This window comes from Sinohyriopsis cumingii, chromosome 7 (assembly GCF_028554795.1).
Source record: "Sinohyriopsis cumingii isolate HCF-2022 chromosome 7, ASM2855479v2, whole genome shotgun sequence".
NCBI lineage: Eukaryota > Metazoa > Mollusca > Bivalvia > Unionida > Unionidae > Sinohyriopsis > Sinohyriopsis cumingii.
The window spans coordinates 81,559,441-81,573,930 of NC_142967.1; the positions used below are offsets into that span (position 1 = coordinate 81,559,441).

Genomic DNA, 14,490 nt, shown 5'->3' on the forward strand with positions numbered 1-14,490 from the left:
CATCATTATGACATGGAGTTTACACAAATGTCACATCATGAATGAATCATCATTATGACATGGAGTTTACACCAAAATGCCTTATAATTATGTCTACATTATGCTACATGAAATAGGTGTCAAGCTGATATGCAGTATGTGCACCACAGCATCTAATTTGAAAATTGTTTTGTCACAGAAGAATGTCAGAAATAGTTTCAACATTTGAGAGTTGAAATGAAGAAATGGAACTATCGGAAATTTCATGAAATTCTTTTAACACAGTAGAGCATTTGTTCCTTCTAGGGACTCTCATTACATTTAAATTGGGAGATTGTTAGGACACAGCACATGCAAGTTTCTCATATTGAAACATTTTAAGCAACTGTTACGAATGTGTACATCATGGAAATCACATTATTAGATGACTAACAAGTCACATCAAAGTTCTCTCATTAGTTATTTGATTTTACATGCTATAGGCAGGAACTTATCCACAAGAGAGCACTTGTTCAAAATAATGTTTCATCTGACTAAATATGCGAATTGTTGATATGGTATGAAGTGGATCGACTGAAGATGACATTAGTATTACTCAAAAAAATGCTATGTTGTGATGTTTTATTGCAGGTGAATCTTCCATCCAAGTCAAGTTTTGTCCATGACCTGGAACTTTCCAAGGAAGAAAGAAGAATATATGATATGATTTATGCTCAGTCAAGGTTGGATTTTTATGTATTCTGCCTTTTTTATGGTTTTGTTTCAAGTCGTATTGATTTTGAGAATTTCATGTTCTTCTGATAAATGACTGCTCCATTAAGTTGTTAAAGAATTCGCCTCAGATGTAGGAGTTCATGGGTCATATGGCCAAGTCATACCAAAGACTTTTACATGGGTCATATGGCCGAGTCATACCAAAGACTTTTACATGGGTCATGTGGCCAAGTCATACCAAAGACTTTTACATGGGTCATATGGCCAAGTCATACCAAAGACTTTTACATGGGTCATATGGCCAAGTCATACCAAAGACTTTTACATGGGTCATATGGCCAAGTCATACCAAAGACTTTTACATGGGTCATATGGCCGAGTCATACCAAAGACTTACATGGGTCATATGGCCGAGTCATACCAAAAACTTTTACATGGGTCATATGGCCGAGTCATACCAAAGACTTTTACATGGGTCATATGGCCGAGTCATACCAAAGACTTTTACATGGGTCATATGGCCAAGTCATACCAAAGACTTTTAAAAATGGTACTCACAGCTGCCTCACTTGGTGCTAAGAGGTTAGTGTTAGGACTGGTTGGCCTGGTGTCAGGATAATGTGACTGGGTGGGACATCATGCTACATGTCTAGTCCCACTGCTAGACATCACTATCAACTGCCACACTGCAGACATCATAGCAATGCTACATTAAAAATCCAGATCTCACACACTTCTGACAAATACGGACGCTATGAATGTGTATTCAGCCCAGGTAGTGTTGATTTTTTTCATGACTTTATGTTAACATGCATGCTGAGTTGCTTGAGAACAACAGCATTTTATAGCTGAACCATATAACTTCTGTATAATGAGGGTTTTAAACATGGCTGCTCCATTTAAACATTCATGGTACCCAGGGAAGGCAAATTTTTAAAATATATTTGTCCCGGTATTTTAGTTACTCAGGTCATATGAAAATGATACAAAATTATAAACTGCATCTACAGATAACTGTCTTGGTCCCAACAATATTTTAATGGAACAGTCCTCAGATTGGTGTGAAATGTGTAAAGTTCTACACATATGCATGCACATTGCTAACAAAAAAAGTAAATGAAATTGTTGTGTTCATAGTTACCATAGGAACTAAACATGGATATTGGGTGGACAAATATTTAATAAAAAAAATCAAATTTAATTAATGTTGTTGCTTGACCTTCAAATTTGAAGATGACCGTGGCATCACTGACTGCTTTGATTTTGATGATTATGTATGATTCTTACTTTTCTAACCAATATAATAATCCAAAATGTGTTTACCTACATGACACTGATAACCTCTTGGCCTAAGACCGATCCAGTGGCCTAGTAGATTGAGCACCCGCCTTGGATATGGGAGGTTGTGGGTTTGAACCCTGGCTGAGTCATACCAAAGATTTACAAGAATGGTACTAACAACTGCCTTGCTAGGCACTCAGCATTAAGATGTTAGTTTTGGGACTGGTCGGCCTGGTGTCAGGATAATGTGACTGGGTGGGACATCATGCTACATGTCTGCAGCATGATGCCCCAGTGCTAGACATTACTTTAAACTGCCACACTGCAAAACATTGTGGCGATATGACTGAAAAATGTTTAATGCTCCATTAAAAATCCAAATCACACACATGCACACTTGAATCCTAAGTTTTTCTTTCTAGCATGTCCTTACAGTTCAGTCCTCAGTCAAAGCTCTAGATAAGAATTTATTGAATTGTGTAATTTGCTTCCTGGTTTTGAACTAAATTGCATTTTTAGATCACCTGGCCTTGAGGTTATATCACTGTGTGTTGTCCATCATTCATGACCATTTGCTTGCTACAACACTGGATGATTCCATATTTTTGATCAGATCTCAAACTTGGAATGTGGAATTCTTAAGGTGCTTAAGAATAATCATGGGTAATTATGAATAAGAAAGGATAAAAAATCAAACCTTGCCTATCATTAGCATGTATGTTGGGATATGATAAATGAAAGAATACATATAATTTAATCTGTTATTCAATGTATTCAGTATTTTAAGCGACAGGGGTAGCATTTCCCAATTCATGTTAGTTACAGCGGTTGGACAGTTACCATCACAACAGTCCAGATAAAGTTTCCAACATAGAAAATCGCAGCGTAACTCAGACCATGATAAATTAAACTTTACTTCTCTTAACGGTTTAGTTAAATATAAGAAAATGGCCTAAATGGAAAGTAACATAACAAGAAGAATTGTGCACAGTAAATCTTATGTTTTGAAACTACTGGTCTTAGTAAACTTGAATAAAAATATATTGGGTAAAATGAGAGTGTGCAGATTCCAAATTCAGATGTCATTTTGTGCCACCTGATTTGACTATTTGACTAAATAGATAGCAGTTGTTCAATTATGTGAAATGCAATAATTAGCATCTCATACATATAGTTATTATCAGTATTTCTCTTTACCCTCATTTGTGCATCAGAGAGACCCCCACATTTTTAATTTGACCCCCAGTTATTTCACCAATGGGATCTTTTTATTTCCAGTCTTGCACCTTTTGTGGAAACTGATTATGTAGATTTTATTTTTCACCTGAAGTCTCTTTGGAAAATGATTCATGGTTTACTCAAGTCTGCTGCTAAATAGGATGTCTGAAGATTTTCAGCAAGAAGATGGAGCTAAGAAATCAAAGGGCTTCTGCAAATACTTAAACATTGTGTATGTTTGCTATTCTCACATAAATAATAATTAAACACAAGTATTATTATTCAAAATGCATTCAGGTGGCACGTGCTATTTTACATGTATAAATACAGCTGATGTGCAATTAATATGTGTAGCAATGAACTACTCAAAACCTTTCAAGAAATTCTGAACCTTCAATGTGTCTTACATAAGATATTAGCTGTAGTGTTGGTCCATTATGTGTCTTACATAAGATATTAGCTGTAGTGTTGCTCCATTGTGTCTTACATAAGATATTAGCTGTAGTGTTGCTCCATTGTGTCTTACATAAGATATTAGCTGTAGTGTTGCTCCATTGTGTCTTACATAAGTTATTAGCTGTAGTGTTGCTCCATTATGTGTCTTACATAAGATATTAGCTGTAGTGTTGCTCCATTATGTGTCTTACACAAGATATTAGCTGTAGTGTTGCTCCATTGTGTCTTACATACGATATTAGCTGCAGTGTTGCTCCATTATGTGTCTTACATAAGATATTAGCTGTAGTGTTGCTCCATTGTGTCTTACATAAGATATTAGCTGTAGTGTTGCTCCATTGTGTCTTACATAAGATATTAGCTGTAGTGTTACTCCATTATGTGTCTTACATAAGATATTAGCTGTAGTGTTGCTCCATTATGTGTCTTACACAAGAAATTAGCTGTAGTGTTGCTCCATTGTGTCTTACATAAGATATTAGCTGTAGTGTTGCTCCATTGTGTCTTACATAAGATATTAGCTGTAGTGTTGCTCCATTGTGTGTCTTACATAAGATATTAGCTGTAGTGTTGCTCCATTATGTGTCTTAAATAAGATATTAGCTGTTGTGTTGCTCCATTGTGTCTTACATAAGATATTAGCTGTAGTGTTGCTCCATTGTGTCTTACATACGATATTAGCTGTAGTGTTGCTCCATTATGTGTCTTACATAAGATATTAGCTGTAGTGTTGCTCCATTATGTGTCTTACATAAGATATTAGCTGTAGTGTTGGTCCATCATCTATTCTTGTTTTAACAAGATTAACCTGGTAATTTTGAATGCCTGTTGACATTTTCTTTGCAAACACGGATACTTAATGTATATGTACCTTGTGACTCTCAGATCAAAATGTATTTTTCACTAATGAATTTATGCTCAAAAGGGAAGTGTATCTACATGTATGACATATCCAACATATATATATTAATTACTAGGCTTTGCACAAAGCAATGTTGTTGTCAATTTCAACATGGTCAAATTGATATCTGTGTATATGTCCATCATTCCCACCCTTTGACCATCTTTACATCGCCCTACATTTAGGTTAGTGTTAAATTAATTCTATTTAAAGTATTTACTTTCTAGCTAAGTCAGAGGCAGGCTTGAATAAAATGAGTCTCTTGTTAAATTGGATTTAAATACCCCATTGCTATGCTTTGTCTTTGAGGTAAGTTGAATTGGATTTTAATACCCCATTGCTATGCCTTGTCTTTGGGGTAAGTTAGTGCATTGTACTTTTAATAAGGAGATAAATGAACTTGGAATTTCAGGTCTGTCTTAAAAGAGTATATCCGTCGACATGAGGAAAAACAGATGCTCAGAGATGGTAGCTCATCTACTAACCCTTTCCAAGATAGATTTAGTCATACATCTGGAGCAGCCTCCAGTGCAGTGGCAGCTGGATCAGCCAGTCAGATGGCACTGTCATCCAGTGTAGCCAATGAGAAGAAAGGACCACGAGGTCAAGAATTATTAGTGCTTCTCTTACGACTAAGACAGTGTTGTTGTCACCTCAGCCTTATGAAAGGTGTAAGTGCAAATTTGCTGAATAAAACTTATTATAAAATGATTTTTCCATGATATTTTGTATTACATATTATGTCTTGGTGCTTTCTATTTGTCTGTACATTTTTGAATCTGCTCTCAAACTTTTGAACTATAGGGTTCTTTTGATGAAACCACCTTTTTCAAGATCACCACAAGACAGCATATAGCTTACAATAATCTGGCATGGTGCCACCAAAATCAAATATAGCTTACAATAATCTGGCAAGGTGCCACCAAAATCAAATATAGCTTACAATAATGTTTATCTAAGCCAGACCAAATTAAAATATAGAATATTGACCATTGTCTTATTTATTTGCTATATGCAAATACCACCTTAATATAGGACATATGGCATTAATATTATATGATAAATAAATTTCTATTTTTTCTAAGAAAAATTAGTTTATTTTGGTTGTGTAATAATCAATCTCTTAAGATATCTTGGCAGAGTTCTTTTGCACTATCTTGATTCTTTTAATCTTTTTGTTACAGTGAACGTGTGCTTTTAATCCTTATTGTAACTATGGTAACAAGCATGTGTATACATGTGATATTTCTGGAACAGCTTTTATTATATATTGTAAAATCAGCACATGCGATTACTATAATATCCCAAAAGAGAGTATGAAGCATTTCAGATTTAATGTTTGTGTTTATTATTGACCCACTTTTGACTCGAGACTGTAAATCTCCACAGAGCACATAAATAAGTGACATAGAAAATGACGTGATTTGCACACATGACATTAGTGTCAACATGGATGGGCAGTCAGTGCATCAGAAATGCTAAAACACATGCCCTTCTTGTGTTAGGCTGAGCTCTTTTTTAAATATATTGCCTAAAACCATATTTGGGTTTATTAATTTACTTCATTGGTATGCATCAAAAATGCACAGCAGCCTTTAGGTTTGATTGGGCTGAGCCCACTTTAAGGTTGTTTTGGCAAATAATGTCATTTTTGAACTTTAACACTGGTCTCTTAGTTCACTCACAACCTATCTTATAATAATGTCACAACCACCACAAGATTTATTGATACCAGTCAGTTTTTAAAGTTGCAGATTATCAGTGGCTTATTTGTAAAAGAATTTAACAATATATTAGTGTGTCCTTCAAGAAAGGGTTTAAATATAAATGATTAAAATGATTCATATTTAATTTAGAATTTTGATTAAAATAATAGAAAATATGTAGCTAATCTTGGTTTTTTTATTATCATATGGGTAAAAACTAAACTTATTTGGATTTTACCAAAACATATCAATGTTTCATTTTTTTTCTGGAGTTATCTACCTTGCACAAAATTGCACAATTAAATAATCACATTAATTTGAGGTCAGATGTGATTTCCAATTTAAACACTATTGATGCTGAGCATCAAAGAACAAAGATCTGCTAATCCACCCAAGCCAAGCCCCACCTTAGGCAAATTTAAGTCACCAGAATCATGTGTATAAATATATTGCCAATCATTACTGAGTGGGAATTTGTATTTCATCCCCATTTTGTCCAGGCTGTTGATGAGGAGACACAGGAAAATGAAGGGATTGAACTGACCCTTGAGGAACAGATGAGGGGCCTGTTACTGGATGACAACTCCGATAAACAAGAACCTAAACTGACCAAATCCTCCCCACTGTTTGAGAAGACAGCGCTCAGTACCAAGGTAGAGTGTTGTCATCAAATCACCTCTTTCTTTTCCTCATCACAATATACTGCTTGTGGAAATTTACTATTTCTCTTTTGTTATTGCTATTCAGTGACATTTCTGATTCACTAGATTCAGAAATAAATTCATCCTTCTTTTCTGCCTCCTATCACTGCTTCTGTGTCTCCATTTGCTGCAAGTAGGTTCTGCTGCTGTTGCTTCTAGTGTGAACAACTTGTGTTGTTGTGGGTTCAGTTCCATTTTTCAGCACAATACAGGCTATACATGGCAGCCAGTATAACTGGTGGAGGAACAACCTGGAAAAAACCTGGAAGAACCACCTTCCTCAGGAAAAATACTGGCAAGCTCTCTCTGCAGAGCAATTTAAATTTAACAAATCCTATCTGTGTTCTCACTGCAAATATGTAGGTTTAACTAACACTGTTGCTTTAGCCAATCCTGGTCAGCTTAAATCATGTCCACTGTTTGAGATGACAGCTGTCAGTACCAGGGTAAGCCATTTCAACTACTATAATTTCCCCCCTGCTAAATCCAAGTAATTCCTCTTGTTATTGTGTCAACCCATACTGCCACAACTTAGCCAAGACTAGCATTACAGCCCACATGACCATCACTACAGCTAAGGCTTGCATTACAACCCACATCAGCAACACTACATGTACAGCCAAGACTCAAATTACAACCCATACAGCCACTGCTATAGCCAAGACTCACATTATAACTTACACAGCCACCACTACAGCCAAGACTTGCATTACAACTCACACAACCACCATTACAGCCAAGACTCACATTACAGCTCACACCACCATCACTACAACCAAGATTCACATTACAACTCACACAACCACCACTACAGCCAGGACTCACATTACAACCCACACCACCATCACTACAACCAAGACTCATATTACAACCATGTGACCACCACTACAGCCAAGACTCACATTACAACTCACACAACCACCACTACAGCCAAGACTCACATTACAACCCCACACCACCATCACTACAACCAGGACTCACATTACCACCCACACAACCACCACTACAGCCAAGACTCATATTATAATCCACACCACCATCACTATAACTAAGACTCGCATTACAACCCAATACTTTCAAGGACAGCATAACATTTTTACAATTTTTTGAAATTCTGTTTTGGAGTTTGTGGGGGGGGGGGCCTTTTTTGTTTGGTTTTGGTAAATTTATAGCATATGTAGCCACAAGGAATACTTCCTGCTTCACTACAAGTGAATTTTTCTTGTCTTCTGTTTCACAAAAGGGTTATCTAATGATTCAGTGAATGTCTTGCAGAACAAAATTAATTTAATTTTGAACTTTTTTTTTTTATATCTTTCATCATTGAAAATGTATTGATGATCCAGTTACTCAGTATTTACCTTCTTTAAACAACATTAATTTTCAGATGAAGGCATTATTGGAGAAAGTAAGGGATATCAACACACCAGAAAAAAGTAACAGGTCAAAATGGTAAGAAAAGATTTGGATTGTTGGAAATTAAGTTATGATGCCTAATTACTTCCGAGTTCTACTGTATTACCCTTTACCGTATATCAGATGTATAATGTACCGTTTACAGTACTTGTATTGGCATTGGCTTTGATTGCATCATTGTTGTTTAAATTTCATGAATTCAGATCACAGTTACCTACCTGTGATTATTTTCATTTTAGTATTTAGCACTATTTCATGAGTTTTATTAAATTTACATGTAATGGTACATTCATCATGTGAACACTAATCATACATGTCAGCCAAAAGGAGGTGACAGTGCCCAATTTTTAAAGTAGTTTTGTGGTTCATGTAGCATGTAAGCATAGAAGACAGAACAGTCTGCAGAATTTATTGCTGTGACATTGACACTTGGCATAGTTTTGTGATATTGACTCTTGGCATAGTTTTGTGATATTGACTCTTGGCATAGTTTTGTGATATTGACTCTTGGCATAGTTTTGTGATATTAACTCTTGGCATAGTTTTGCTTCACATGCTAAATGAAGGTGACTATTTCTAAGCTTTGTATTTTACAAGTATCCATTGGCATAATCTGTTCCTTGTTTCAGTGTGATAGTGTCCCAGTGGACACAGATGCTGGAGATAGTTAGCTTACACCTTAAGAAGATGGGGATCTTTTGCTCACTGATCCAGGGGAACATCCCCCCCAGAAAGAGGATGGAGGCTGTGGAACAGTTCAATAATGACCCCCATGGTCCCTCAGTCATGCTCGTCTCCCTCCGGGCAGGAGGATGTGGTCTGAACCTGATTGGAGGAAATCATTTATTCTTGCTGGATTGCCACTGGTAATAACTGTTTGTTTTGAGGATAATAATTATTTTATCGGTCTAATAATGCTTGAAATAAATGGAATGCCAAAACCCATGTGCAGGGCATAAAATTCACATGCTCGTCAGATTATGTCATTATTTTAACCAATTCGTCCTGTGTGTGTGCATGTGTGTGTGTGATAATGTGTACAGTACAGTGATCATCATATATTGCATTGTCTACTTAAAATCCTTGGGTATCATTGAAATTCTTCTCAGTCCACAAGAGAAAGACTAAATATAGTTGACCCGAAAGCATTTTGGGTTTTATCATTGCTTGAGTTCAAAATAATGTTGGTTTGTGGGGGGGACAGTGATAGACAGTGCATTACATAGTGGCTGTCTAATTGAGACTGATGGTGTAAAGAAATTCCTCTTTCATTACTGAAACATGTATTTAATTTTTAAGAATTGTCTTTTTGATGATTGTCAGTCATTTTCTGTAGACAAATGCGTGTAACACATATACATGCAAATAAATTCATTTGAATTTGTGGTATGATGTGTGCAGCTATGGTCTGTGAAATATTTGCAAAGATTACTTATTTGCAACTTGATAAAATTTACTTAATTCAATGTTTCGAGAGAATAATGATAGTTGTAAAACTGCAAGAATCGTAAGTGTTGATTTTCATTAGTCAGATGTTGATAATTTCTTTCTGTGGCTTTGTACAATACATATTTCTTACCTCTCAGGAATCCTTCCCTGGAGGAACAGGCCAGTGATAGAATCTACAGGATGGGACAAGAGAAAGATGTTTTTATTCACAGGTATGTGGTGTTGAAAATTATGTATTTACTCTAATTGGTGTTAGAGATCATGTAGATTTAAATGATCCATTAAATCAGGCTTATGATAATTGTTTCTAGGAGGTAGTATTGCATTTTTCAACATCATAATATGAAACTATTTTTGAAAGAATAAGTCAATAACCTGGAAGTCAATGGAGACAATTTGACCTTTTATTTGAAGAGTTATTTTAAATGGAAAGTTATTTTAAACTGGCCAACCCCAAAATGAAAGTTGGCTGCTATCAACTGTAATCATCAATGTACAGGCAGATGTGATGTATGTTATATCTGGCAATAAATTGTTGCATCCTGATCAGCCAAATTGTCTTCAGTATCTCTCATGGACATACTTAATTCAGTTAAGTTTTGTCAAGAAACCACATTTCAATATCTCTCTTGGACATACTTAATTCAGTTAAGTTTTGTCAAGAAACCACATTTCAGTATCTCTCATGGACATACCTAATATTCAGTTAAGTTTTGTCAAGAAACCACATTTCAATATCTCTCATGGACATACTTAATATTCAGTTAAGTTTTGTCAAGAAACCACATTTCAATATCTCTCATGGACATGCTTAATTCAATTAAGTTTGTCAAGAAACCACATTTCAATATCTCACATGGACATACTTAATTCAGTTAAGTTTTGTCAAGAAACCACATTTCAATATCTCTCATGGACATACTTAATTCAGTTAAGTTTTGTCAAGAAACCACATTTCATGAGTTTTCTACCAGTTTGATAGGTGAAATTTTACCAGTATGGCTTAAAGTAAGTCTGGACTTATTACATTTCATTGATCATTTTTAAGGCAGACTTAAATCAGATTGCTGGATTGATGACTTGAGTTTAAGTTGAGATGTTTCTGTTTATATCTTCCTAATTTAGGAATGTGGTAGGTTTTTTTTCTCCAGAGTGTATTAGTATAAATTAATACGTGGTTGTTTACTTGACAGTCTGAAAGTCAGGAGTAAAATGGGAGTGTTTGTGACCAGGTAATCCCAATTTTTGCAGACAGAAAATATTTTTGTAAGGTTTTAAAGTTTTAGTTAAAGTTGTGATAATTTTCAGTGCATAAAACACCTTGATTGATTAGTGCAGGGGTGGGCAAACTACGATCCGTGCATGTGGCCCGCCAAGGGTTTTCATGTGGCCTAGGAACAAGTCATCATTTGCACTGACTCTGTTTATGTTACTCTGTTTATCAAATAAATGTGCTTCTTTTGAAGTTTAAGTTTAAGTTTTCAAATATTAACAACATATTAACAACTGAAAATTAATTAGATGTTATTTAGAAAAACCTTTTGTTTTTGCTATTTCAAATATTAATTATTTAATTTAATGAACTATGCGGCCTGCGACAAGGTGTAAATTTGTGTATGCGGCACTTGCAACGGAAAGTTTGCCCACCTCTGGATTAGTGTATCTTTCTTGCATGCAAACATGGTGGGGGCTGCAAACACACCACGGACATTATTTTAGTTGAAACTGTAAGATCAATGTGTCATCATACCTTTCTCATTTTCCAGATTTTTATGCAAGGACACAATAGAGGAGAAGATTCAAGAACTGCAGCACAGAAAGCTGGATCTGGCTAAAAACATTCTTGCTGGGTCAGTCAAACAGAAACATGGGCTTTTCATTTTACTTCACATAGAATTGTTTAGATTTTAAGCAGAAACCTTCCATTCCGACACAGAATTAAGAATTTTAAGTGTTTTTTGTTAACCTTTTTTTGAGAGTAAAGGTAGATTGAAAAGAAATTGAATTCACATTTTACATTACAAATTGTACAAATCTGCAGATCTTAAACAGACTTTAGTTAGAGTTATGGTTTTCAGTTTTCTGAACTTAAGTATGAATTTGTTGTTTTATCTCAGACATTTTCCATGACTGTATTTCTCATCCATTTTCTATAAAAAAAATTTAAATAGGTTTATGTAACCAAGATCTTGGATGACTTCAGTTATGAATAAGAGACAATGCATATCTTAGAAAGAACTTTTTATCAGGATGTCATGAAATATGGAAAGACCAACATGATATAAAGTTTGGGAGATATTTTACATAGGATGTATTCTGCTAGAATGGTGAACTGCTAAGTTATGCAACCCAGATGAGCAATATCAGGCCCACTTTGGCCTCTTGTTGTGCTTAAATCCCCAATTTTTAAAATTAAAATTAAAACCTGATTGCTTCATTAACTTAAGATTATTTTATGCTTACATACCTTTTTAGGACCATTTGCCAACCTTTACAGCAGATTGCTTATTTAATATAAGAAAATGCAGTCATTTTTTAAAATTTATTGTTGTTTCAGTAAAAGAATATATAATGTTCTCTGTTTTCAGGCACAAGGCAACCAACACAAAGCTGACACTGGAGGATTTGAGACTGTTGTTTGGAGTGTAGCTAATTAGCAAGCCACCTGCTGATTGTGCAAGTTTATTAGAGGTCATGGAGCACAAGACACTGAGACTCTCTGTTAACATTATTTTGTATATAACAGTAATCATATAACATACAACCTAATGACAGTAAAAATACTGAGATTATTTTTATTTTAAAATTGCTTTCAGGATACTTTGATCTTGGTGATTCAATGTTAAAATCATATTGATTTTCTTTGGTCCCTAAAATTTGTATTATATTGTTACAAATACTGGAAAATTTTCATGTTTTAGTGACAAATAATGAAGAGCGACAACTTGATGTTTTGTCTTGCAGAACAAAAAAACTCTTTCAATAAAAGTTCACTATATCTTGGCCTTCCTGTTTGGACAATAAACATTGTCAACATATTCATTCAAAGTTATATTTTTTATAGAAAATTTTCAGTTTTTTGGAAATTATCTGCTAGATATCATTGATACAAGTTGGGCATCAGTTTTAGTAATCTCAGTGTTTTCCTATACCAGAAATACTGTACATGGCAAATTTAGTTAAGACACAGTCAGCAAATAGATGAACCAGATAAAACATTGTACAGACCTTTATGAATACTATGACACCATATTTAGAATGCATGCAGTGTAGCTGATTGTTTTAATTTAAATTTGGAAAATAAATGATATTCATTATTGACCTGGTTGCATTTCAGTCCCTTTTTACCTTTAAGAAAAGTATCCATTCTTTTTCACCAGATATAGTTTTTGTTTCTAATAATAGTTACAAACTTTATAGTTTTACTAAAGTTAGTAACAAAGTTCAACTCCACTGGCCATATTGTCAGTTTTATATGTCAATGGAAAAAAGATTTTGGCAACTAATTAGGCCTGATTGTACTTGTCTCCTTCAAACTGATTAGGCCTGGTTGTACTTGTCTCCTTCAGATTGATTAAGCCTGATTGTACTTGTCTCCTTCAAACTGATTAGGCCTGATTGTACTTGTCTCCTTCAAACTGATCAGGCCTGATTGTACTTGTCTCCTTCAAACTGATTAGGCCTGATTGTATTTGTCTCCTTCAAACTGATTAGGCCTGATTGTACTTGTCTCCTTCAAACTGATTAGGCCTGATTGTACTTGTCTCCTTCAAACTGATTAGGCCTGATTGTACTTGTCTCCTTCAAACTGATTAGGCCTGGTTGTACTTGTCTCCTTCAAACTGATTAGGCCTAATTGTACCTGATTGTACTTGTCTCCTTCAGACTGATTAGGCCTGATTGTACTTGTCTCCTTCAAACTGATTAGGCCTGATTGTACTTGTCTCCTTCAAACTGATTAGGTCTGATTGTACTTGTCTCCTTTGAATATTGTTTCAAACAGTAATCAGTATCTGAAACAAAGTTGAAAATTCTTTTAAAAGTAATCACAACAATAATACTTATATTAATGTTTCAGATGTTAATATAGATGTTACATATATTTAATTTTAATTTGAAAAAAATAAAAATATTATTTAAACATAAAGGACCACGAATAGCAATATCGCTGATATTATGTTCATCCTTTTGACCTTGTGTAAATTAATATCACTTGATCCCTTGATGCTATCAGTTTTATCCAATACTTTGCCTGTTGGTTGGGTTAAAATCATTTCATAATGATAACTACAGAAATATTGAATAAAAAATCAGCTATTCATAAATCAGGGTAATATCAACTTTTTTATATTTACCTTTTTGTGACAAATTATCTATCATAATTTCATTCAAAGAAAGATGGGGTAAATGTCATATATGTTCCCTTGTGTTGGAATTGTGGCATTAAATGTATGATGCAAATTTTGCTAGTTTTGTAATAGCAAGCAATGACAGATATTTGAAGTATATGACATTACAGAAGTCTGATCTAGTCCACTGTTAGACTGTCACCTTCATGAAATAAACTGGTGATATCATTAAGGTTATTGAAATTCATTCGTACAAAGATCAAACACTGTCTTGACCAGCACCAGATTGCAAAATTACTCATTCGCATATTGAGAAGATA

The 14,490-nt window shown here is 34.7% G+C and overlaps 1 protein-coding gene across 4 annotated transcripts in view; it reads left to right on the top strand.

Moving 5' to 3' along the window:
• LOC149795623 (transcription termination factor 2-like) overlaps positions 1–13,142 on the top strand; it is a 99,391-nt gene extending 86,249 nt beyond the window's left edge. For all 4 annotated transcript variants that reach the window (XM_089965456.1, XM_089965454.1, XM_089965458.1 and 1 more), the window contains exons 15-22: positions 610–701; positions 4,962–5,220; positions 6,756–6,908; positions 8,344–8,408; positions 9,002–9,238; positions 9,959–10,033; positions 11,588–11,671; positions 12,410–13,142. In XM_089965456.1, coding sequence (XP_089821582.1) covers positions 610–701; positions 4,962–5,220; positions 6,756–6,908; positions 8,344–8,408; positions 9,002–9,238; positions 9,959–10,033; positions 11,588–11,671; positions 12,410–12,470 — 1,026 coding nt within the window. In that variant the 3' untranslated portion in view covers positions 12,471–13,142. The remainder of the gene's footprint in view (positions 1–609; positions 702–4,961; positions 5,221–6,755; positions 6,909–8,343; positions 8,409–9,001; positions 9,239–9,958; positions 10,034–11,587; positions 11,672–12,409) is intronic.
• Positions 13,143–14,490: the final 1,348 nt, after the last annotated feature.